General features: G+C 38.1%; 6 protein-coding genes and 2 pseudogenes across 9 annotated transcripts; 3 read left to right on the top strand and 5 right to left on the bottom strand.

Moving 5' to 3' along the window:
* Nucleotides 1–1,618: 1,618 nt before the first annotated feature.
* On the top strand, nt 1,619–2,896 carry LOC103843843 (annotated as a pseudogene).
* Nucleotides 2,644–5,591, bottom strand: LOC103843625 (receptor-like protein 54). The gene is made up of 2 exons (XM_033280749.1): nt 4,720–5,591; nt 2,644–4,647 (listed from the first exon to the last, which is right to left on the bottom strand). The coding sequence occupies exons 1-2, from the start codon at nt 5,314–5,316 to the stop codon at nt 2,881–2,883; spliced, it is 2,364 nt and encodes a 787-aa protein (XP_033136640.1). The 5' UTR covers nt 5,317–5,591; the 3' UTR covers nt 2,644–2,880.
* Nucleotides 4,194–20,186, bottom strand: LOC103843623 (50S ribosomal protein L6, chloroplastic). 2 transcript variants are annotated; one of them, XM_033280748.1, is made up of 4 exons: nt 19,931–20,186; nt 19,399–19,701; nt 16,042–16,382; nt 4,194–4,204 (listed from the first exon to the last, which is right to left on the bottom strand). In XM_033280748.1, exons 1-3 carry the CDS (start codon nt 19,963–19,965, stop codon nt 16,046–16,048), a joined length of 675 nt encoding a protein of 224 aa, XP_033136639.1. In that variant the 5' UTR covers nt 19,966–20,186; the 3' UTR covers nt 4,194–4,204; nt 16,042–16,045. The 2 variants fall into 2 exon arrangements, with proteins under 2 accessions (XP_033136639.1, XP_009118616.1); XM_009120368.3 differs by lacking the exon at nt 4,194–4,204 and having other exon boundaries at nt 15,854–16,382.
* Nucleotides 6,302–6,825, bottom strand: LOC108869706 (CLAVATA3/ESR (CLE)-related protein 20). The gene is given in 1 exon segment (XM_018654465.2): nt 6,302–6,825. A coding segment is annotated over 1 exon segment (312 nt). The 3' UTR covers nt 6,302–6,513.
* LOC103843842 (glycine-rich cell wall structural protein 1-like) lies at nt 9,803–11,375 on the bottom strand. Its single transcript, XM_009120622.2, has 2 exons — nt 9,941–11,375; nt 9,803–9,902 (listed from the first exon to the last, which is right to left on the bottom strand). The coding sequence occupies exon 1, from the start codon at nt 11,159–11,161 to the stop codon at nt 10,043–10,045; it is 1,119 nt and encodes a 372-aa protein (XP_009118870.1). The 5' UTR covers nt 11,162–11,375; the 3' UTR covers nt 9,803–9,902; nt 9,941–10,042.
* Nucleotides 11,183–11,463, top strand: LOC108869705. Its single transcript, XM_018654464.2, has 2 exons — nt 11,183–11,205; nt 11,265–11,463. Exons 1-2 carry the CDS (start codon nt 11,183–11,185, stop codon nt 11,461–11,463), a joined length of 222 nt encoding a protein of 73 aa, XP_018509980.1.
* LOC103843624 lies at nt 11,965–15,628 on the bottom strand (annotated as a pseudogene).
* Nucleotides 20,187–20,417: 231 nt separating the features above from the next.
* Nucleotides 20,418–25,100, top strand: LOC103843622 (glutamate receptor 3.4). 3 transcript variants are annotated; one of them, XM_033280740.1, is made up of 6 exons: nt 20,418–21,110; nt 21,684–21,754; nt 21,841–22,211; nt 22,285–23,603; nt 23,674–23,983; nt 24,050–25,100. In XM_033280740.1, exons 3-6 carry the CDS (start codon nt 21,905–21,907, stop codon nt 24,934–24,936), a joined length of 2,823 nt encoding a protein of 940 aa, XP_033136631.1. In that variant the 5' UTR covers nt 20,418–21,110; nt 21,684–21,754; nt 21,841–21,904; the 3' UTR covers nt 24,937–25,100. The 3 variants fall into 3 exon arrangements, with proteins under 3 accessions (XP_033136631.1, XP_009118614.1, XP_009118615.1); XM_009120366.3 differs by having other exon boundaries at nt 21,656–21,754; XM_009120367.3 differs by lacking the exon at nt 21,684–21,754.
* The last annotated feature ends 15 nt before the right edge of the window (nt 25,101–25,115 follow it).

Raw genomic sequence — 25,115 nt, 5'->3', positions numbered from 1 at the left:
TATTTCTCTTATAGGAATAGGATTTACACACAAAGAAACAAGACTATAGGAGAGAAAGAAACTCTACCAATCTATAGGAGAGAAAGAAGAACACAGGTACTATCTTACAGGTACGGTAAAAGGTGTTATGCTAAAATTAGCAACAGTCATATATAGAAAGCTGAGTAACTCGTAGCAAAACTTCTACCATTTCAATCCTTCTCCATGCACTGCTGCTCTCCAGAACGTTGCAGAAGAAGAGCCAATCTTGCTTTCTTTCTCGCAATTTTCCTCGACCTTTCTTCTCTTAATCTGAAACCAAACAAATCACCAAAAATGTTCTGCTACATTGCTTTCATCTAACATATAACACATCCAAGAATCTCCAAGAATCTGAGTGTTTTTGGTGATGAACATAGTTTAGATGCTACAGACTTAAGAGGAAAAGAGGAGGGAGAGCTATTGTGGAACTTACAGACTTAAGAATCTGAGTGTCTCGATGTGTCTTTTCAAAAGATCCTTCTCTGATAATTCTTTCACAGACTCCTCGTCCTGAGAGTTGAATCAAGCATCAGTTAGTAACTGTTCAAGAGCTTGGACTAATGTGTCCCGCTCTGAGAGAACTTTTTGGTTCTTGAAGAGGAAACGCAAACCTCTTTATCTTCATCAGGTGGTTCTTCAGATGCTTCCATTAGATCCAGAGGTAATGGCTTTGGTAAGGGTTTCAATGTCTCGCTCCTTTGCGACTGTCAACAAAGAAACTAGAAGTTAGAGTAGTAGTCCCACTTATTACGCTGAGATTATAAGACCCAAAAGTACAACCCATGATTTTTTGACGTCAAGAGGAAACATCTAAGAAACTTAAAGAGTAGAACACAAAGTGATGGCGAACCTGAATCCCTTCATGGGCACCATTTCTCAACCAAGATCGACTAAGTGAGTAAAAAGAAGCTTCGTGAGTGATTCTAACCTGGAAAAAAACATACGATCAGTATCACAGCCTAAACTTGACAAATGTCGTTTCCACATTTTCAATCTAACAAACAGTTCAAAAGAAAATGAAAAACAGAGATTAAGTTGTAGGCATCCCGCTTTGTAATAACATGGAAAACAAAAACAGCAAGGTAGCTAAGTTTCTAGAACAAATTCTCTTCTATACTATCAGTGAAACAGAGACAAGTTGAAGTTGAAGTTGGGGGAGGGGCAACCTACGTACCAAAGTTTTACAAAACTAAGAAAATGTGACAGGGGGAAGAGCAAGAAGAATCAAACTGCTTATGCCCGCAAGATTGCATTTTTAGGAGCAAAAGCAGCTTAACACATAGCTGAGATATAAAAGGAGTTTTCAAGTCTTCCACATCTCGAGCATTGTCTCTAATACTCATTCCACTGATTAACTAACTAGAAGCTTAACCATCTACAAATGAAACAAAAGGAGCAAACTTGCATCATCTTCGAGAATAGTCTCTAATACTCATTCAACTAATCAACTAAGAAGCTAATCATTTACTAAAGGAGCAAACTTGCCAAGCAAAAGCTATGTTCTTTCTGAACAAACTGACACCAAATTTGAATTAGTCAGCAACCAAATTGACAGAAACCTAAACCCGCGGTTGCAGAAAATGAGGAGTACCTCTCAAGGGACCCGACCCGACAGGAGAACCCGACCCATTTAACTAGAAGAATGTTTTTTTTTGCTCTATTTGACGACGTTGAAGCAATCCATCACAGAGTTGGTGAAGATACAAGTCTGTGCTCTGTGATAGAGAATCATCTTAAGCCAGGCCCTTGGATTCATAAGCTCAAGCCTTTTTGTGATGTTGATCTTGTTTCTCTCAAACTCTTTATTCGCCAATGCCCAAAGGTATTTACTTTAACTCCCATTTTTGTTGCAGGGTGCAAAGGCTCCTTTCAAGGAGCTGGACATTAAGGCTTCTTTGAGGCAACAGCTTGTCAAAGTAGCTATTGTAGAGTACACTGTGATCCATGTTTATCTACCTTCCCAGAGCTTTGACTTTGAAGTTATCAGAGACTTCCACCATTTATACACCACACCTGATCCTAATTGTATTATGGCCACGGAGATACAAAAGGTGTAGTAAACTCACCAAAAGAGGAAATAGAAGAAGACAAGATGAACTCCTTTGAGCCAGAGGTTCTTGATCTTTTCCAACAAGTCTCAGAGGATAGAAAGGTTGAGGGAGGGGATACCAAAAATCCACATCCTCAGGTTGATCCAACATAAAAAAAGGGGATGATTCTGATAACATGGAGCTTGAGTTTGAGCAAGGGTTAATAGACACATACTCTGATCTTTTCGCGGAGATGGACCCATGTGATTATTTCAACTTTGAATGTGAGTTTGCAAAAGGATTTGATTCTGATGATGACTGAAATCTCCATAGTCTAGCTACTGATTTGAAAAACCAATGGACTAGAAGAAGGGGAAATAGTAGAATGTGATGGATCATCATAACAGAAGACATTACTCCCAGTGTAACATTTTTTGTCAGCAAAAGGATTATGTTCATGCCCAAGCTCCCTTGTTTGGTATCATGCAAAGGTTTTACTGAATGAGGTAGTCTAATATGTTATCTAATAACGATAAACGAGAAATGAGCAATAGAGAATACAAAACCAGACAAGACTAATATGTTGTGCAGCTAAATGAAAGATTCTGATACTAATGCTAGATGGACAATAACCTTAATGTTACAAGTGTATCCAAGAAGAACAGAGTAGACCCCCCTCTGTTTTCATGTTTCTGTAAAGAAAAGAAAAACCTACGCACGGTTTCCTTTCATTTCATGTGAAAATACATATCACACACATATCTATGTCGAAACGGTTACAAAAACCCTTACAACTTACTTCAACAAAACCAAAGGCATAAACTTCACTTCAGAGACGAAACAACTTGTAGAACAACACAGGTTTGTGCGAATAAAAGACATGTCCAATCGCGAGTCCAAACAAGACTCCTGGGCCGTATCCCATTACTGCTGCTTGCCAGTTCAACACTTGTTCTTTCTTTGGAGGTTCAGGCTCTTGTGCCTCTGGTGTTGATGGTGCTTTGTCCCCAAAGCAACTCTTCTCAAGAGGAAGACCACAAAGATTGAGATTCCCTTCAAAAGAAGATTTGCTCTGTCCTACGATCTGTGTACCCTGTGGTATCTGGCCCGTGAGTTTGTTATGCGAAACGTTGATGTACTCCAAGAACGAGAGGGTTGCTAGCTCCTGCGGGATTTTTCCAGACAGTTGGTTCCGAGATAGGTCTAGAGACTCGAGGCTCGTGAGATTAGACCAAGAGGAAGGAATATGACCACTGAAATCATTGCTGGATAGGTCGAGCACAATAAGCGACTTCAAAAGACTTATAGATTCTGGAATCTGTCCTCCAAGTTCGTTTTCTGAGAAGTCAATGGCTCTGTAGGTATCAAGGATCTTTTCCAGCTCCATGTTTATTCCTTTGTTCCTCAGATACATAGAAGGGTAATAGTCATAACGGACTATGGTAGACCCTCCCATGTAATATGGCTTTGTTTCCTCTTGAGGACTGATCAAAGTTGTGCTCCAATTGACAAAGTAATCATGTGGTAGTTTTCCGGTGAATTTATTACGCGATATGTCAATCATCTGCAGTTGTGGAAATGATAGAGGATGTTGAGGAGAATAGAGTGGACCATGGAACATGTTTGACCGTAGGACCATGACTCTTAGGTTCGGTAGTTCTTTCAGCCAAAACGGAAAGGTGTCCACGATTTTATTGCCCTCCACGTTTAGAACATATAGGTATTTGCAATTGGTAAGAGACCTTGGAAGCTTCCCAGTTATTTGATTATGCCTAACGTCAAGTGTTACTAGTGAGCCAGTTTTGTCGAGTATGTCGGGAAGTCTCCCTGTGAGATTGTTGTTATGGAGATCCAGTTGTTGTACAAATGAATTAATCAAGCATGAGGGAATAGAACCACTGAAATTGTTGTGCCCTAGATCAAGGACAAGTAGGAATCTTTGATTGCACAATGAAAGAGGTATGTCTCCTGTGAAACTATTATCTGATGCAAGCATGACTATCAACCACGGTGAAATAATAGGAAGAGATCCTCGAAAAGCGTTTGACCTCAGATCTAATAGGGTAAGCGACGAATTGAGAAGCATTTCTGTCTTGTCTTCAAAGCTATCGAAGGAGTTTTGAGACAGATACAATTCAATCAAAGAAGACATACTCCACAACCATTTAGGCACTTCTCCTTTGAGTCTATTGTTTCCCATGTCCAAAGTTTCCAGCTTCTGTAGGTCTTTAATAAATGTGGGGAACTCGTTGAGGCTGCAGTTATCCAAGTATAGTTCCTTCAAATTTGGTGATCCAAGATTAAGCCTTGATATAGCATGTCCGGAAAGATCCAGCCACTCTAAAGACTTGAAGCCCAAGGAGGAGATGAAGTTGATTGGGTCGGTTGTGTTCTGAAAAGATAGGTAGAGTTCTTGGAGGTTGGTTAATTTTGAGAGAGGCTCTAGGATTCGACCACTGAGACGGTTATAGCTAAGGTCTAACCTTTCAAGATTAGATGATGAAGAGCAATTCATAGTTTCAAGAGAGTCGATGAGATGGTTATGGCTCAAATCAAGAGTTGACAGGGAAGGAAGGGTGAGTAGAGAACATGGAATGTTTCCAGAGAAGAGATTATTGGAAAGATATAAAACATAGAGGTTCGATAGATTGAGTAGAGGACATGGAATGTTTCCAGAAAAGAGATTATTACCAAGAAATAAAGAAGAGAGCTTCGATAGATTGAAAAGAGGGGAAAAACTGCCAATAAACTCGTTACCGGAAAGTTGCAACTTGGTTAGACGGTTTAGGCTACTGAATGAGGATGGAATTTCACCGGCTAAGCCCATATCAGAAAGATACAAGATCTCTAAGTTTGTGAGTTTTCCAAGTTCGGGTAGGAATGAGGAGTCAAAGTAGTTGGAAGAGAGATCAAGGTACCTGAGGTGATGGAGTCTGAAAAGGCTACTATTAGCACTGAGACTGCCACTGAGACATGCACCACCTAGATGTAGTTCCATCACTACACCGGTCTCGCTATCAAATACAACCCCATCAAAGGACTTAACGTCTTTGCTGGTCCAAGATTTTGTCTTTTGTTCTGAGTCAGGCCACTTACTGAAGTCGCATTTGAGGATTGGAAACTCGTTCTTAAATGCCATAAGGATCTCAATTTGGTCAGGACGAGGAGAGGGGAGAGACACAAGACTTCTGACAAAGAAGCTGGAGACCAAGAGACAGAAGAAGAAAGAGGAGATGGAATCAACATGGAGACACGGTTTCACCATTTGGAAAATAAAGATTTGAAACAAAACAAAGATATTGAAGAAGAAACTTGGTATGTTTGATTTGGTTTTGTAGCCAACGAAGTTAATATATAGAGAGAGTCTAAAGCATAACGATGATAAGAGTTAAATGATAAGAGTTAAAGTTACGTTGCTTGACTCTTCAATTGTGGAAATTTCCAATGTGTGGCTCACAATCTATATTCCGAACAAGATAGGTAGCGCTTACTAGGGGCAAAACACGGACCATTTAATTGTGTGTAGAGAAGTCAGTGGTCAACATATAAATACAAATCTTGTCGGCAACTCTGTTGCAAAAAGATGAAGATGCAAAGCATCTGTTTTAAAGCATTTACCCAAGTTCTTAAGGGTTCTACTTTTCATCTGTTTGCAGTAGGCATTGATCATCACATTGCCAGTGAGAGAACATTAGGTTGGTGTTATCTCTTGATGCCAATCACTTTGAATGTGTTCTTTTTGCCTCCTTAAAGTTAACCTTATTTGGAGTAACTATTGATCAAATTAGTATAAGTATCACGTCTCTATCAATCATCCTGAACGATCACTGCTTTGCCTTTAACAAACTTGTGAAGTTATTATAACTAAAGACATCAGCTTGAAACCACTTCTTCTCCATCACATTATAAATCCTCAATGCATCATAAAACTGTTGAATACCACTTGAGTGATGTTAAGTCCACCGCTCTACATCTCTTTAACCAGTATCACAGCTGCACTAACGCCTTAACGCAAACGCAACGGCGTCGTCCCATGTCGAAAGTTGAATTATTATTTATTTACGTCAACAGCAAGAAACTTTATAAGAGAATCGGCTAATTACGTTTTTAGTCAATCCGACGAGATAACCATTACATTTTATTTTATTTTGCTAATTAACCCTTTTTTTTTGAAACACTTTTTTTTTGAAACACTTTTTGCTAATTAACCCATTACATTTGTTCTTCAACTGAAAAAATATACACGATGAAACTAAAGCTGGATGTAAAATATTGATTATCTCACGCTCTATCATCTTATAAACATCTAAGTATTGAGAAGAGAAACAAAAAGATTGGATAAACCCTACGTTAATGTATATTATGTGTAGTAGATATACATATGTGATATATATCTATGTGGTTAAGAAGACAAAGAGAGAGATATAAAAGTGTTTAGAGAAACTAATTATCTGACTTTTCCTCATCGCTTGTTGTGCAAAGGATTTGATCCCGTCTTCACCTTCCGTTTCTCCGGTAAAATTTCTCCGGCGCAGATGACAGGCAGGGTGGGTTGAGAAGGGAGAAACCCTCTTTCTTGGCTAGATAAAGGTTTGGAGGAGAAGCGTCTTCTTTCAACGTGAATTCTTGAAGCTTCAGATGAGACAACGAGGAAGATACAACCAATGAAACAAAGAAGACGTCCTGGATTCATATTCTAACTTTTTCTTGTTATGAGAGAGATAGAGAGGGTATGATTATGAGAAACAAGAAGCTGTGATGCACAAACTTCCATATGTGTTGTTAAGAGCGTTTATGTTTTGCCTTTTATTTAGAGAACTAGGTGTGTAAACATTTTTTTTTTTTTTTTTTTTGCTGACCGAGTATTCTGGTCCTACCGAGGTGGTCCAGACTAGAGACCGAAGTGAGCAAGGACGCTGCCAGGGCGTCACCATGTGGCTCACCGTGTAACGGTCTTCGGTCTCGGATGCTGCAGCCCATATATAAATTCTGCAGTGGCCAAGGCTCGAACCCAGGGGCGGGCACTCCATCTGGAGCTCCTATACCACTAGACCAAATCAACTTGGTTTAGGTGTGTAAACATACATGGTCCACTTCATAAAGTTTCTTCTTTGTCAACATTAATTTGTATAAGTAATATTTAATGCGAACTACTAAATTTTCTTTATTTTTTCCCACAACATTCATTTTACTTTTTTTTTTTTAAATCTCACACAAGCATTCTACCATAGCAAAGTCTAAATGGTAATGGTAACACAACATTTACTACAAACTGACGTACTATATTATTGCTATGTTAACGTGTCTTTTACTCTCTTTTTTACAACTATATAATTTTAACAAAAGATAAAATGTCAATTAGTATCATTTTAGCTTTATAAAAACTAGAAATATATATATATATATATATATTAGATTGGTTTATACATCAATATTTACAGTTGTATATACATTTTACACTCAGATAATCGATATGTATTTCCGGATAAACAAACAACATGCCATATGTGCAAGTGGTATACGTTGATCTATAAACCAATTTAATATTCTACAATATTTTTATTTTTATTTTAAGAGGAAAAATATTTGTGGAACTGACAGTAATTTGTAATGGAGAGAAAATGATAAATACAATGGTGAACGATGAACCCCACTTCCCACCTAAAAATGGCCGGTTTTAAAAGTGACTATTGATTATAGATGCAACGATTTGAAATTCAACTCAAAAGGAAAAAAATATCACCAGTACGTGTCCATAAATGTGGAAGTGCCAAAAATATAGTGATCCCTATTGATTTCTTATTAATTTTCACATGTGAAACGTAAAACTTTTCTTTAAACATATCAGAGTTTGTTACCTACGCGTGAGTATAATGTAGCTTTAAGGTGAAAAGTGTTCGTATGCAGAATGATGAAGCTTTGAATAGCGACATGATTTTGGTGTAAATATCATAATCAAGAATATCAAATACAAAGAGACAAAGTGACTTATAAAGTTTAATTTTTCTATTGACCTTTTGAGAAATGAGACCGGAAAAAAACCTGCCTTCTATTTCTTCAAAGACTAATTAAAAGTCATGATTATCACTTATAAAATATAACCTATCTACGATTTTAAGTCGCTTTTACTTGTGAAAACGACCTTGGTCTAGTGGCATAGCATATTTACAGCCTAATATATCTTATGTTTAATTCAAAATTCACAACATCTCATCATGTCAAGTGTTGAAATGATCGTGATGGTCAGTTATATTGTGAATTAAATGTCTATTTTCATAGTTTGCGGTTGATTTAATACTATTTTATGATTATTGAATGTTGCCAACCATGAATGAGTGAGTATATGACACTGGACCAATCTAGTGGATTTGGGGATGTAAGAAATCTGGCCCATCCAATCCAAACCTGAACCGGATATTAGTAACCTAATCCAAACCTAAACTGACTCAGTAAGTGATGACATATAAACAGTTGCAAAAAATGATTGTTGGAGCACGCTTTGTCAATTAACTCTCGTACAGGCTCAATCGGAACGAGATAAACTGATAATAAAAACATGATCTGTTGGGAAGTTCAGCCATTCCGACCAAAAAATATGTTTCACAGTTCAAAGTAGCGAGCTCCGAGTATTGCTAACAACCAAAGATCCAATCAACTCGCGGTCAAAACCACATACACAAATAAATGGAAAACTATATAACTATTGGTAGTTTTCGCACAAATTGGAAAGATATCTTAAAACCATATATTCCAGCTTAACTAATTCATTCTTTCTTTTCTTATACCTACATGGACTATACAACAATATTATTATTTTTGCATTTGTAAATACATAAATCTTATTGAAATAGAAAGGCTAACATATTTGCAAGTTTTGGTTTAAAAAAAAAACATCTTTCTTTACAAGACGGAAAAAATCAAAGTTTCTATAGTTTACATCGTTAAAATAATTTTTGGTCAGTCCTCCATTTGTTTAGATATATGAGTTCACATTACTAATGTTACACATGAAAAAATGTTCCACACGTTGTTCCTTTCTCCAAATGGCCTCCTCCTTTCAATCGATGAAAGATTTAGCATTTGATTTGGTTGATGTTCTTACTGTTGGAAACTTGGAAGTAACCATAAGGTGTTATTTCATGTGTGAGTGTTAGTCTTTAAGTATTGGAAGAGAAGAAGAAAGATATGTATAGGCGGTTGAAGCATGATGACATAGATATATCAAAAGGCCAAAAACACCACTAAAATATATTATCTTGAGGTTACCACCCCGTGGATTGGCTTCAGGATTTGATTTCTAAATATCATCGAGGACAACAACGGGTCATAGATATGAACCCAAATAGTTTGACAACAAAAGAGTTATTTCATGCATGATTTATAAGGAAGTTTACATGTGTTAACGTTGTGAACGTTAGACATGTTGATCTCGACCAAAATCAGATTTCCTGCAGTAAATTGACTAAATATTGGTAGCCATGTTGCTATAAAAGTTAAGTTTCGTATAATGTTGGTTAGGTGGAGATATATCTGACGATAGGACCTCAAATCTGAAGCAGATGGGCCTATCTACATGTAAAACGAGTTTATTCATTGTAAAGTCGTATATTACTTCGGAGAGAAATAAATTGTGGAAAAATGTTTGATGTGTTCCGTTTAGAAACTAGGCCAAAAATGCTGTTCCTATTATAATATTGAATATAAGTGCAGAACTAATTAGATCACTTCGTATTTGCTGTAAAAACAAAAAAGATTAATCCATATTCAATATTTTTATTGGTTTTCCCAAAACATTCTTACACAAAAATAAAAGAAAACACATCTTGAAATGAAAAATGATTTAGCATACATTTTTTTTTTTTGGTCTAAATGTTAAGTTTAGCATACATTTTGCTTTGTTTTCATGCATGACAAAAGTAGAATCACAAGTACGTCGTAGTAGTTGAACTGTCGAGTGCACTAAAACGCGAGAGTGTTAATAAGAGTTCTGATTAACGGTGCCCGCCACCGGCACTACCGCTTCCGCTGCCAAAACCTTGACCGGAGCCTCCACCAACCCCAACACCGATTCCTATTCCAATCCCAAAGCCTCCTCCTCCGCCATGTCCTATCCCATGACCTCCACCAGCGCCGCCACCACCACCTAGACCACCGCCTCCCCCAACTCCTCCTCCCGCTCCACCACCAACTCCCCCTCCAGCTCCAAAACCACCACCATGACCAGATCCACCACCAGCACCACCGCCTCCACCGCCGCCTCCACCGCCGCCACCACCTCCACCACCAACTCCTCCACCACCACCGATTCCTCCTCCCGCTCCAAATCCACCACCATGGCCGGATCCTCCCCCAACACCACCGCCTCCACCCCCGCCAGCTCCTCCACCACCACCAATTCCTCCACCTGCACCAACACCTCCACCTGCTCCAAATCCACCGCCGTGGCCGGAACCACCGCCAATACCTCCGCCTCCGCCTCCACCGCCACCAGCACCACCTCCACCCCCGATTCCTCCGCCACCAATTCCTCCTCCAGCTCCAAATCCGCCACCATGGCCGGAACCACCTCCAACACCTCCTCCTCCACCACCACCAGCTCCACCTCCACCACCTAATCCTCCACCGGCTCCGCCACCAACTCCTCCTCCAGCTCCAAACCCACCACCATGGCCGGAACCTCCTCCAATACCCCCACCTCCACCGCCACCAGCTCCACCTCCACCACCAATTCCCCCACCAGCTCCTCCACCAACTCCTCCTCCCGCTCCAAATCCTCCGCCATGACCTGAGCCACCACCAATACCTCCTCCTCCACCGCCACCAGCTCCACCTCCACCACCAACTCCCCCTCCCGCTCCGCCACCAATTCCACCGCCAGCTCCAAAACCTCCACCGTGCCCTGCACCACCACCTCTACCTCCACCTCCTCCAAAACCTCCACCACCACCGCGTCCAAACCGGCCACGTCCACCACACCTCCGGCCCCACCTACAATCATCGTCCCTAAACCTCACAGGACCCACCACAGACCCATCCCCAAGAACACATTCCACACTCAAGTTAAGCAAAACTAAAGAAAGAATCAAACATGTAACACTCTTGAGTTCCATCCCTAAGAGAAAGAAACTGTAATGTCTCCTCTCTTTTTTTTCCTGTAGTATCAGGTACTGGAACTAAACATTGCCTTTTATAGTAGATTAGATGAATCTTAAGAGTGGTAAACATTAATAAGCAAGTGGATGAAGAAGCCATTAATATGGATCCCCATGCATGTTACGTTCTACGCGTTTGGGGCCGTTGGGCCATTGCCGGGAACCATTTAATGAAAATTGTGTTCTCTATAGTCAAAGTAGACCTCATCAGTAGACCTACACCTACTATACTTAGTTCAAACTCAGACTCTCATCAGTAGCTTTCGATTTCTAATTTTGCTCATTAATTACTTTTCTATATTATCCAAAACTTGTTGACATTTCAAACCATATTATTTGACACTTGACGGTTGACCCTAATATCCGAGAAGTGCTAATCCTATATATTACAGGAAATAGTATAAAACCAGAACTAGTCTCTTTTGGAATTTTTCTGATGTGGTAGTTAATAACTCTAATGTTATGGTTTCTTACTTTGTTATTTTGTTTATTTTTTTTAAATAGTGCTTTGTTTTCACTCACATTTACCATGGGTAATGTGAATATTACAGCCATGATGTATGGTCATGGGAATGTTAAATTTAGGACAACTAGTAAGAGTCCACGATGCCGACAAAGTCAACGGTGAAATCTAGAGAGAAATTAAATATCTCTCACATGCATTTGTAAGGTGTACATGTCTAAACCTTACTATAGATATTTAATGTTTACTATTTCCCCAACTAAAGCCACCAACCAGTATTCACTTCCAATTAATCATATATGTAAATTGTATACATACATGCATGCTTGAATATATGTTACATCTTAAAGAAATGTTGTAATCTCAATGGGAAAAGAGAGAACCTAAACCGGATAAGCTTTAGGCATATAAATCCAAAATCAAATAACAAAAAGAACCGAACCAAACCAATTAGTTTTCTCACGTCTCTCATCTGATATGCTAAAACAACATTACGCACTCTCTTTTCAACAGTTTGTATCTAAAAAGATATAATAAAACTAACGAGTGAAGATATTCTACAGTGTCAATAACTGAGACTTGTGATCAATGCCATTGAAGATGTACGTCCCCAACATCGGAACAAACTGTTTTGTGACAAGCTGCAACACAGAGAAAGACAGATACACACACACACACACACACACACACACATACCAACAAGTTCAATTATCTCTTAGAGCTAGTGCTTTTAAGCAATTAAGTTCAGGGCAATAAGAAGGAAATATGAACCTTAATGACTTCTTGAGATGTGATGCCTCCAATAAAGGCAGCAACCACATGAAGCTCTGAGGCACCAAAGTGACACATCTCATTGATAAGGTCATCAGGCAGCACTGAGCCGTTACAGCCCAAGTCGGTAAGAAGACTCAAGGCAGTAGTTTTAACCGAGAAATATCCTCATCCATTCCTCTACAAAAATATATTGTATATTAATGATAGCTAAACAAGAACCAATTGTTCAGAAATAGGATTTAGCTTGTTGCCATAATTAGTTTCTTCTTACGCATCAAACTGGCCAGGAAACTTGTTATAATTGGCAGTGAATCTGTCCACAGCCCTAAGAAGAACATAAAATCCCATTGCACCACTGCCACAGTAAACAATATTAGCATAAGAGCTACATAGAAAGCTAATCTTTCAAAACAGTTATGCTGTAGTGTTCATATGAAAAGGACAGACTCCATGAAAGGCCCTGGCACCTGTAATCCTCACCCGCTAAACACTTTTGAATTTCGGTTACAGAAGGATTGCTGAACTCGTCCTCTACCATACGATATCTGCATACCTACAAAGCACATATGTTTATGATACTGCTTCAACAGAAAAAATAAACAACCAATAGGCAGACCATTGGCATTAGAATACATATTAAGTTTGTTAGGAAGTTTAGTATTCTCACTTTAAGTTTTCTTGCATTCTTGCAGAAGCTCTTGATTGCTGGTTTTGATATGCTGCTTGGATCTCTACCAATTTTCTTTAAAATATTTCTAACTCGTTTCTCCATGACAAGAACATCAGCCTCAGCTTTCGCTTGATAGATCTTCTGCAAATTGATGTAATGTCTGTAGAAAAGCAACAATGCAGCTACATTAGCAATCTGAAAAATAGACTGCGGATGAAATTCAGTGCCATCAGGGCGGTTGCACTAACTCTGTTGAAGATGTCATATCTGGTATAGAGCCTTCAAGGGGCGCCTCTCCATCACCTTCGTTTGAGATAAACTCCTGCAGGTGGTGATGTATAAGTATTATGAACAAATCAACATGAGTTGCAATGAAGGAAATACAGATTCATTGAAGTAGAACACTATTTATCAACCCTAAGTACTTGCAATTCTTAAAAGAACATGAAAGTATGAGTTCCGCAGAGCAATTTTGCTAGTTTCAAACCTTCAGAGCCGCTACCATCACCCAAAAATCTGAGGAATTTGAACTCAGTTCAGAACAAGTATCATTGCAAATTTGTTGAATCTCAGAGCCTATAACAGAAACCAGGAATACTGTGATTCGACCCACAACAAAGTTTTTTTGCTAGTTACCGAACCACACGAGATATCAACTTACTGATTCCACGAGGAGCAAAAACTTTGAAAGCGGCTTCAATAGCTTCTTTGTAGTTATCCTCATCCATAGATATCATCTTGGACTTAACCAAATCCTATGATTTTGAAGGATAAATATAGATTAGAACAAGGAAAGCAGAAGAAAGCAAGCTAGTTAATGAATTTGTAAAGTGGCAATAAAAGAGCTAAACCTTAAACTCTTTCTTCTCTTCCCTGATAGAGGGAAGATTACCACTATGGGACTGAGCCCATTCATCAGCCATCTTCACAAGAATGACAACGTATGGAATGTGCTTATGCGCAACGGGATCTGATACATTTAGATCAATAGTCTCCACAAAACTGCAGTTCAACGAATAATTGAGAATGTCACATCACACTGTCGTTAAAGGATGCCCAAAAAAACGTAATGAACGAGAATATGAAAGCAGTGAACCTCTTGAGTTCAGGCCATGGATTATTCAAGCGAAGGTCATCAAGAAAATGATCAGGCTTCGAGTCAATTACGGTGTGCTCCTAACAAACAAGGAAACAAAAATTAAAAATAGAAATACAACTTAGCATATTTTCAATTGGGCAATCTCCTAACCATTGGCAATACTCATAGTAATCAGTTAGTTTCATTAGAAAATATTGGGTGAAGAAAGGTAGTTTATCTTAACAGAGACACGAAGAAAGCCAGAAAGGCCATAAGAGCGAGCAAAAACCAACATGACGTTTGCTTCTCGACAGATTCTATCAAGCTTCACCATTGAATCTTCCACCAGCTACACACAAGGCATGACAAAAAAAAAAGACTAAAGCTTTGCCTGGAAAGGCACATAGGTAAAATCTAAAAACATTGAATAGAAGGCATCATGAGTCATATCTAACAGTTCCCCCAAGGAAACAAATAAAGATTAAGGCTTTGGCTGGTGAATACTAAGACATGACAAGTAGAATACTCAATAGTGTACCTGTGTAGCTATAACAAGAGTGAACTGAGAGAAGAAAGATGCGTTCGTGGTTATCAAAGTATCTGGATTCTCCTCAATAAACGTGGCCTTAACAGAATCATTAAGCTCTTGAAGAAACGCACAAACAGACTTAGCTTTTGATTGACCAACACTCCTCTCATCAACTTTCACATGAAACCAAAAACAAAATCAACATAAGCTACAGGAAACTCAAAGAGTGGCTATAAATAGTAAAATCGAATACCCATGAAGTTGTTTCCAAGGTCACCAAGCTCGACTTTAGATCCATCAACGACGGTGAAGCTCCCAACTCCACCGAGGACGAGATTCTTCAAGGCTTCGGAGCCGGTGGGGCCGCAATGGAGCAAACAGATGCTCGCTTCTTCCAGAGCAGCTTGCCCTAGCTCACCCCATATCCTGCGGTTTTTCGAAAAGATTACTTCTTCTCATGAGAAGAAGCCTTCGATGAGTGATTTGAGGAGGAGGGTAGTGTGTGTACCTGAGTTGACGATCGTACTTGGTTTTAGGCTCTGACATTGTTGCCTCTTCCTTCTTCATCGGAGGCATGGTGGTTCGCTTCGCAGCTACGCAGAGAAGGAGTTTGTTTGCCTCCGGTTAAACTGATTCCTAATCGGTTTATAAGCCATTGTTATATTTGGAATTAGAGCGGGTACCGGTTCATTTGGTTTTCAGTTTTCCGTATTTAAAAGAATTTACTCGGTTGCAGTTCAGTTATTTCGATTAGGTTGTAGCTCAGTTATTTCGATTTTTGGTTCAACCAAGCTAATTTTGAGTTTAATTTTGGTTCTAATTTTTTGGTTAATTAAGGTTAAATATCAGATATTTTTTTAATTTTTGGATATTTCAATAAAAAAGTTTTCGATAATTTGATTTGTAAAGAGTATTTTTTTTCAAGTATTTGATTATTTAAAAATAAATATAGTTGATATAGGTAGGCATAAAGAGTATATTATATAAATTTAGTACCCATTCAATTTTTGGTTCGATTTAGGTTTTTTCGCTTTAAACGTATAAAATCCACTCGGATAATTTATAGTATCTAAACCCGAACCAAACTTCACTTTTTTGTTTGGTTCTTAGGTTCGAAATAAAAATGTGTCATTCAGTTCAAGATGTTAATAAATTGATTGGCCATCTTTCAGTAGGTCATACACATAAGTAACTCTTCACAATTCAGTTTAAAAAATCACCAGAATCCCAAAACAACACATCTTCAATCTTCTAAGCAAATTTTGAGCAATACACACATCAACATTGAAAAGAGACAAGACGTAAAACTGTAAATACATAAAACAAGATCACTTCTTCTTTCCAGCTTTGCCTTCTTTCCTCCTCACAATCTCATCTGAGTACTTCACTCCCTTACCCTTGTACGGCTCCGGAGGCCTCCACTTCCTCACCGTCGCAGCAAACTGCCCTATCTCACTCTTATCGTACCCACTCACCGTGATTCTCGTGTTCTCCTCCACTTTCACTTTCAGACTCTCTGGTATCTGCATCTTAACCGGGTGTGAAAACCCCAAATTCAAAACCAACTCTTTCCCTTCCACGGTAGCACGGTAACCAACGCCCACTAGTATCAACTTCTTCTCAAATCCCTTTGATACTCCCACTACCATGTTATCCGTAAGCGTCCTAACACAACAGTTACAAAGGGCTAAGCAACAAGCACAAAGTTCAAGGTTTATAATAGGGCGAACCAAACTAACCAAAATTTTCAAACCAAACTAACGACGTAATCGAACTAACCAAATTTAACCAAACCTATTCGGATTTATAACAAAATTTGACCAAAATATAACCGGAATCAAAAAAACTTCTGTACAATTTTCAAAAGCCAAACTAACCACCAAACCGAACTATCTTTCGGGTTAATTCGGTAAAATTTATGTTGAATAAAAAAACCGAACTACCTGAACTCACAGGCCTACTTTGTAAACAATCCTACTATATAAAAGGGACTAAATTCAAGGCTTATGAAACTATCCACCTCAGCCAAAATATTCTCATCCAAAAAAAATTAGAAATAGATATTATTTAAAAGATAATTAACTAACATATGACTTTTGATATTTCTAGAAATTTCAAATTTATAACTGCTAATTTATTAATAGAATCATATATATATAAGGGACTAAATTCAAGGCTTATGAGACTATCCACCTCAGCCAAAATATTCTCATCCAAAAAAATTAGAAATATATATTATTTAAAAGATAATTAACTAACATATGACTTTTGATATTTCTAGAAATTTCAAATTTATAACTGCTAATTTATTAATAGAATCATATATATATATATATATTGAATTATGTTCTATTTTTAATCGTTAGACTTCAAAGGTAAATAAATTATTAATTTATAATATATATAGTTTACAACTTTATATTGTAGTTATAAATAAAGAGAAAATAACCGGAGAGCGTGAATAAGCTCATGTAAAATTATGTAATTAAAATGGTAAAATGGTGAGCATGATGAGGTGACTCTAAGAATCCTACTATATAAAAGGGACTAAATTCAAAGCTTTTGGAATTATCCACCTCAGCCAAAATATTCTTATCCAAAAAAAAATTAGAAATAGATGTCATTTAGAAGATAATTAACTAACATACGACTTTTGATATTTCTAGAAATTTCAAATTTGTAACTGCTAATTTATTAATAGAATCATATATCTATATTGAATCATGTTATATTTTTAATCGTTAGACTTCAAGGGTAAATAAATTATTAATTTATAATATATACAGTTTATAACTTTATATTGTAGTTATAAATAAAGAGAAAATAATCGGGGAGGGTGAAGAAGCTCATGTAAAATTATGTAATTAAAATGGTAAAATGGTAAGTATGATGAGGTGAATATAAGAAAATTTGTTGTACAAATTATAGTGTTTTCTTCGTCCACTATAATGATTTAAAATAAAATATATATTCACATAAATAAGTCAATATTTGTTACTTTTTTTGGTAAGATGTTAAGATTATCATTTTCTGAAAGGTTACACTGTTGTTTTTAAACAACTTTTGACAGCAAGGAAACAAAAACAACCAATAACAACTCAAGGTAAAAAAAAAGCCTTAAGAAAGTCTTATACAAGAAAGATAAAAAGAAGTAGAGAAGAGGAGAAAGAAGAACTTGCTGGGTAAGAGAGAAGACGGTCACACCTCATACGGTCGAGAGAGGCAATGATGACTGATGAAGGTGAGGAGACAGCTGTGAACACACGAGCATTACGCTTTTTCCACATCAGGTAGATGGCTGACTGAAAGTAGAGCTTGATGACTGGAGTAGCATGCGCATCTGCGTTGACGCGAGATTGATTGATCCATGCTGCAACAGAGTGTAGATCAGCCGGAGGAGAAATCCAAACTTCAGCAGCAAAAGGCTCCCATATCAAGCGAGAGAAAGAACACCCAAAGAAGAGATGATGGTGAGTCTTTAATTCCAGATTACAAAGGACGCACGTTCCTGAGACATTTAACCCCCAACGCCTCAAGCGATCCTTGGTTGGCAGTCTTCTCCGCAAAGTCAGCCATGATATAAACGCATTACGTGGAATATGTTCCTTGAACCAAATAGTCGTGTGCCAATATTTGTTGTTGATAGTGTTTATATTCTTTCATGACATTAGTATCCATATTTTTTAGTAAACTGATCCAAAGAGATTAGTTTGTAGAGCTAACCAAACGAGGATTATAGTGTTTACTTTGGAAAAAGTAATAGGTTGAATGATAGATGGCGTGCGTGCTTTTCACATGAAAATCTGCACATATATTAAAATTGTAAGATTTGAATCATAGAGAAAATATAGTGTATATGACTGAAGTTATGCCATTCTGAAACTAAAGTTGGCTAAAAAATTTCTGTGTCAAAATGCATAGATGTAAATCATATATGAATAGAGTTCTCTATTGCTTATAGCAGTGTAATAAACTTTGTGTGTAAAAGAGAAAAAATGTTAGATAAGTGGAAAAAAAAATTATGATTTTTTTTCTTGCGCCTATAGGCTCTTCGCAATTTGGAGAAGAAAGAACATATTGTGTAAAAATCTTTGGCTCGGTCAAATTTTATCCAGTTGTTTATAAAACTTTTGTTATCTGATTCATGTAATTTTTCAGTGTTGATTTAAAAGCCCAAAAAACCCATCTATACTCACTTTTTGATATTTTTTTTCTGTGATTTGAATTTAAAAAAAAGATAAAACTTTCGATAAGTTATGTAAACTCAAAACAAGTATTTAGCTTTAGAAAGCATTTACATGTTTCAAACTTATAATATATACATATATAATGTTTAAAATTATGCATATAAAACCTGTGTAAAATGTACCTGAATATGTTTCTCTTCTTTAATGTGTTAATCGTACTATATATAACATTATTTTAAAATTTCAAAAAGTTTATGTCACATACAAAAAATCATCAATAAAAAATATAATTCTCCATCTACAACAAGAAAAATGAAAAATTATAAACATATAAATTTAAATTAAAAAAACCTAACATTGGAAACAAGAAGTTAATGTAAAGAAAAAAACCGACAAATAATATTATAAATAAAATAAATTTATAAAACAGAATCCGCGCGAAGCGCGGAAAAAAATCTCTAGTTAATATAATAAAGGTTAGAAACTTTGCCAACCTGAAAAGGCCGTGCATTTGGTTAGCTCTTCTAGTTTCGACTGTTTTCTTGACTCTCAAGAAACCGGAGTCTTCTTTGAGGAGCTCAACTTCGCGTGGGTAAGTTAAAGCCAGCTCTCCTAATGGACCTTTGACTTTCAAGTCTTGACCTGCTAATGCGATCGTTACATTGGATGGTACAGAGATAGGTTGCTTTCCTATTCTTGATTCCTTGCACTCGATGGTCTTGCTGGAGAAACCCACTTGAGTAAATGGTGGTGTTGTTGAGACCTTGAACGCGTTTCTATCTCCCAAAAATGATGACCTAAACAAAGGCAAAGTATTCTATCTTTCTTCAGACAAAACAAAACAAAACAAAAACATTTCTATAAAGGTAATAGCTCTACCAGATATCTAAATCATAAATGAACTGAATTGGAACCAGGATAATGTAAGATTAAGGCAGAGATACATTCTAATAAACTTTCAATTTCCACCCTAGCGAAATGAAGTAATCATAGTCAGCATAAGGGATTTTAGTATGTCGGCATTACCTGGGTTGAAAAGAGGATACGACTGAGGACGCCATTGCTGGGATTGATGAGAGACGGAGCTCTGCTCCGGAGAAGAAGAGTGTTCTTTATCCACAATGACTGATCCACCGTTCTATTTGTTTGTACATTTTTGAAATGATTGCTCTTACGGCCCATTAGAAGACATTTAAAATCATTTGGGCCCATTATCAACGCTAAGCCCAATCAAGGTGGATGTGAGACTGAGATGAATTGAAGTCGATAAACATAGACATGGCTGTACTCTAACTAGACAAATAAAACACGAGGAAGATAGAAGAAGATGATGATAAGGGCCCTCACACTCGTAAGAATCCAAACAACAACTTGAGAAAATTTGACTAAAAGTAGGAAAATCTAACTATATATTCTACTGGTCTAGATTTCTTTTCGCCAAATGCTTTTTGTCATCTCTGAACAGAAATGTTCTGTTGGGGTTCAATAGTTTGTTAACTAATAACAAACTAAATTTAATATTTCAACTAATTACAGATGCATATCTGCTTTATAATATTCCTTTATGATTTATGAACTATATACTAAAGACAAAGAATACTCGCGTCCATGTGCTTCATGCACCTTTTTAACGTATGAAAAAATTCTGGTCCTAAAACCAGTTGTATAACTAACTTTATCAATAATGGGTGAGAATATCTCTTGTTTGACCAAGGCTGCCCCTCCAACTAGGTTGTTACATTGACACTTATAAAAGTTTTTGCCATGTGGGTTAGCTTGATATCAATATGGAAAACATGGTTTAACACGTACGGCCCAACAGAAGAAAAGAACGGATCAAAATGAGAAGGGCAAACAATTAACAAAATTAAAATTAAAAATACAATTTGATTCTTCAATAGCATGAATAAAGCATATGGGATACCCCACATCTTGGCCTACTTCTACTAGACTACTACACTGACCACACAGAAAAAACATTGATAACAAAAAAAAAATTAATAAAATAGAAGAAGAAAATGAGATAATATTTTAATTATTCTTTGCGTGAGCTTGAGTAAACAGTTCTTCTACTCCTGCTGCGCTTCTTCTTCCTCTTTTCTTTGTCTCTCTTTTTTCATGCTCCAGTCGAGTGCTAACTCACTCGTTTACTCCAGAATAATATATCGATTTCCGATTCAAGCTTGTTGCTCGCACTTGTTCCAAGGTTGCTTCTTCTTTTCTTTGTTACAATTGCATTATTGTTCATTTATTTTTGTTCTACATATATTTATTCACAAGAAGAAACTATACTTCAGCTGGTTAGAAGTACTTGAATTTGAGGATTTTATTTTTGTGCAAAGATCTCAAAGAAATCTCCTTAAAGTATTTTGAAATTTAACACAATTTTTTTCATATACAAATTTAGTTAAGTTTAATACAATAAAGAAAATCGTCTAAATTCAGATATTTACATGTATGTACTTTTGACATCATTCATTCTTCAACCACTCACTGGCCACTGCCATGTTCTGCAGAATTAAAATCTTTTTATTTTATTCAAGTTGGAATATAACCGCTATTATTAGTTACTTTATGTTCCCTTAATTATTTGGTTTGTGTGAAGAATAATCTTTAATTAGTTGACATATCACTGCCATCACCGTATTTATCCTCTGTTCACTGAATTAATCACACTTTTTTGCTTCTTTTTCCTTTTTGCAAACCATCTTTAAGATGGCCCTCTTACACTTCTTTTATTTTCCATTCTAGTTTCACATGTAAGCACCTGTCTCTACAGAATCCAAAAGCTTCATACAGACACAAGTGTGTATCCACCAATCTCTACAGAATCTAACTCCTGATTTCTTGGTTTGTTTGCCTTCTTTCACTAGATTTTCTGAACCATTTTATCCCTTTTGTGTATGTTAAATCTCAAGTTTTGATTCATGCTCCAGGTGTCATTTCAAATAAACAAATGGTTACATAAGCTCAAGGGAAGAAACAATCAGTGTTTTTTTCATGATGACAAGAGGAGTTTCCATTGCGTTGTTATGTGTTTCTGTCTTGCTGGTCGTTACACAGGAATGTGCTGGTGAAAGTGTTCTCTCAAGAAACTCTTCTACTTCACCACCACTACCTCAGAGGCCAAGCTCTGTAAACGTTGGAGCTCTGTTTACTTATGATTCCTTCATCGGAAGAGCGGCTAAACCTGCGTTTAAAGCCGCAATGAACGATGTAAACGCTGACCAGACCGTCCTCAAGGGTACCAAGCTTAATATCGTCTTTCAAGACTCTAACTGCAGTGGATTCATAGGCACCATGGGAGGTAATAAAACTGCTTCTCCTCCTCTCTTAAAAACTTGCATCAAAATAATCATGTTTCTTTTTTAATGGTGTAGCTTTGCAGCTGATGGAAACACAAGTGGTAGCAGCCCTCGGTCCACAATCTTCAGGCATCGCTCACATGATCTCCTACGTAGCCAACGAGCTTCACGTACCTCTCTTGTCCTTCGCAGCAACGGACCCAACTCTCTCCTCTCTCCAATACCCTTACTTCCTCCGCACCACACAGAACGATCACTTCCAAATGCACGCCGTCGCAGACTTCATATCCTACTCCGGATGGAGACAAGTCATTGCCATATACGTCGACGACGAGTACGGTAGAAACGGGATATCTATCCTAAGCGATGCATTGGCCAAGAAACGCTCCAAGATCTCTTACAAAGCAGCGATCACGCCCGGCGCGGAGTCCACCTCCATAGAAAGCCTTTTGGTCTCTGTTAACCTGAAGGCCTCTCGTGTTTACGTTGTCCATGTGAATCCTGACTCTGGTTTAAACGTTTTCACGGTGGCTAAGTCGCTTGGGATGATGGGAAACGGTTATGTGTGGATCGCAACGGACTGGCTACCAACATCTTTGGACTCCATGGCTCCTGTGGGTTCGGAGACGATGGATCTCTTGCAAGGAGTGGTCGCTTTTCGCCATTACACAACCGAGACTAGTATGAAGAGAGAGCTTAAAGGGAGATGGAAGAATGGCTTCAACTCCTATGCATTGTATGCTTATGATTCCGTTTGGTTGCTCGCTCGTGCTCTCGATGTTTTCTTTAAAGAACACAATACAATAACATTCTCCAACGATCAGAACCTGACCAAAACAAGTGATAGCAGCATTCAGTTATCAGCGCTAAGCGTGTTCAACGAAGGGGAGAAGCTTCTTGAGATCATTCTTGGGATGAATCATACTGGCTTGACGGGACGAATCCAGTTTGATGCAGAGAGAAACAGAGTAAACCCAGCTTACGAAGTCCTTAACATAGCAGGCACAGGTCCGCGGAGAGTGGGTTACTGGTCTAATCATTCAGGTCTCTCAGTGGTGACTCCAGAGACATTGTACTCTAAGCCTCCAAACACATCTACAGCTAACCAGCGTCTTTATGGAATCATATGGCCAGGTGAAGTGACTAAGCCTCCTCGCGGTTGGGTGTTTCCTAACAACGGAAAGCCGCTGAAAATCGCGGTGCCTAACCGTGTGAGCTATAAAGATTACGTCTCTAAAGACAAGAATCCGCCTGGTGTTAGAGGCTACTGTGTAGATGTCTTTGAAGCTGCGTTAGAGTTGCTTCCCTATCCTGTTCCTAGAAACTATATACTGTATGGAGATGGGAAGAAGAATCCTTCTTACAACAATCTAATCAATGAAGTTGTTACAGAAGTGAGTAAGCTATACAATATCAAGACCGCATGTTTCAAAAGATGTTAACCTGTCTTTTTTCTCTTTTCAGAACTTTGATGTAGCAGTAGGAGATATCACGATTACTACAAACAGGACAAGGTTTGTGGATTTCACACAGCCGTTTATAGAGTCAGGGCTTGTGGTGGTGGCTCCGGTTAAGGCGGCCAAGTCTAGTCCTTGGTCATTCCTGAAACCATTCACTATAGAGATGTGGGCTGTCACTGGAGCTTTCTTTCTCCTTGTGGGAGCTATCGTCTGGATTCTTGAACACAGATTCAACCAGGAGTTCAGAGGCCCTCCTAAGCGTCAACTCATCACCATCTTCTGGTTTAGCTTCTCCACCATGTTCTTCTCTCATAGTAAGTATACTCTTACTTCTTTGTTCCCTGAGAGGATCAGTGGATTCACACCTTTTGATCTTTCAGGAGAGAACACTGTGAGCACATTAGGGAGGCTGGTGTTAATCATATGGTTATTCGTGGTTCTCATCATCAACTCAAGCTACACAGCTAGCCTCACTTCGATCCTAACCGTTCAGCAGCTGACATCTCGGATTGAAGGAATAGATAGCTTGATACAAAGCAATGAACCAATAGGTGTTCAAGACGGCACTTTCGCTAGAAACTATCTTGTCAACGAGCTTAACATATCTCCTCACAGGATTGTTCCACTAAGAGACGAAGAACACTACCTCTCTGCTCTCCAACTCGGTCCCAAAGCCGGCGGCGTTGCAGCCATTGTAGACGAGCTTCCTTACGTCGAAGTCCTTTTGACAAACAGTAACTGCAAGTACCGTACAGTGGGACAAGTGTTCACACGCACAGGCTGGGGTTTCGCATTCCAGAGAGACTCCCCTTTAGCGGTAGACATGTCTACTGCTATCCTGCAGCTCTCTGAAGAGGGGGAGCTTGAGAAGATACACAGGAAATGGCTTAACTACAAGCACGAATGCTCTATGCAGATATCGAACGGCGAGAACTCTGAGCTTTCGCTCAAGAGTTTCTGGGGACTCTTTCTTATCTGTGGCATCACTTGCTTTGTAGCACTCACTGTTTTCTTCTGGAGGGTCTTCTGGCAGTACCAGAGGTTATTGCCAGATAGTGGGGATGAAGAGGAAAGGGCATGTGAAGTGAGTGAGTCGTCTCGATCAGGGAGAGGTTTACGAGCGCCGAGTTTCAAGGAGTTGATCAAAGTTGTGGATACGAAGGAGGCAGAGATCAAGGAGATGCTGAAAGAGAAGAGTGGTAAGAAACTCAAGAGTAGCCAAAGTGGAGCTGGGAGTTCACATTCACAACGTAGTGACATTCCTTGAAACGGATAAGATTCAGCGATTCATATAAATGACTCTGAACATACTTAGAGGATAGAAGAAACTATCATAAGATTTTGTAATAGAAAAGTGCAAGGAACCAAAAGCCAGAGATAAACTGTAAAGCTTTACCCTGATACGTAATGAAAACTCATCTTTCTTTAACTCATCATCAGAAGTAA

This window comes from Brassica rapa, chromosome A09 (genome assembly GCF_000309985.2).
Source record: "Brassica rapa cultivar Chiifu-401-42 chromosome A09, CAAS_Brap_v3.01, whole genome shotgun sequence".
NCBI lineage: Eukaryota > Viridiplantae > Streptophyta > Magnoliopsida > Brassicales > Brassicaceae > Brassica > Brassica rapa.
This window is presented reverse-complemented; position numbering and strand designations above follow the sequence as displayed.

Coding starts and splice junctions, on each gene's coding strand:
- LOC103843625 (XM_033280749.1), bottom strand. CDS start 5,316: ATGGTGAAACCGTGTCTCCATGTTGATTCCATCTCCTCTTTCTTCTTC. Junction 4,648..4,719: donor ATAATCTCTTTTCTGGAAAC/ATTCCATGTCCT, acceptor TTCTCTGGAAAC/ATTCCATGTTCTCTACTCAC.
- LOC108869705 (XM_018654464.2), top strand. CDS start 11,183: ATGTCTCCTCTCTTTTTTTTCCT. Junction 11,206..11,264: donor TCTCCTCTCTTTTTTTTCCT/GTAGTATCAGGT, acceptor ATGAATCTTAAG/AGTGGTAAACATTAATAAGC.
- LOC103843623 (XM_033280748.1), bottom strand. CDS start 19,965: ATGGCGTCCTCAGTCGTATCCTCTTTTCAACCCAG. Junction 19,702..19,930: donor GTATCCTCTTTTCAACCCAG/GTAATGCCGACA, acceptor GCCTTTGTTTAG/GTCATCATTTTTGGGAGATA. Junction 16,383..19,398: donor CAAATGCACGGCCTTTTCAG/GTTGGCAAAGTT, acceptor CTGTTGTGTTAG/GACGCTTACGGATAACATGG.
- LOC103843622 (XM_009120367.3), top strand. CDS start 21,905: ATGATGACAAGAGGAGTTTCCATTGCGTTGTTATGTGTTTCTGTCTTG. Junction 22,212..22,284: donor ATTCATAGGCACCATGGGAG/GTAATAAAACTG, acceptor TTAATGGTGTAG/CTTTGCAGCTGATGGAAACA. Junction 23,604..23,673: donor TCAATGAAGTTGTTACAGAA/GTGAGTAAGCTA, acceptor TTCTCTTTTCAG/AACTTTGATGTAGCAGTAGG.
- LOC103843842 (XM_009120622.2), bottom strand. CDS start 11,161: ATGGAACTCAAGAGTGTTACATGTTTGATTCTTTCTTTAGTTTTGCTT.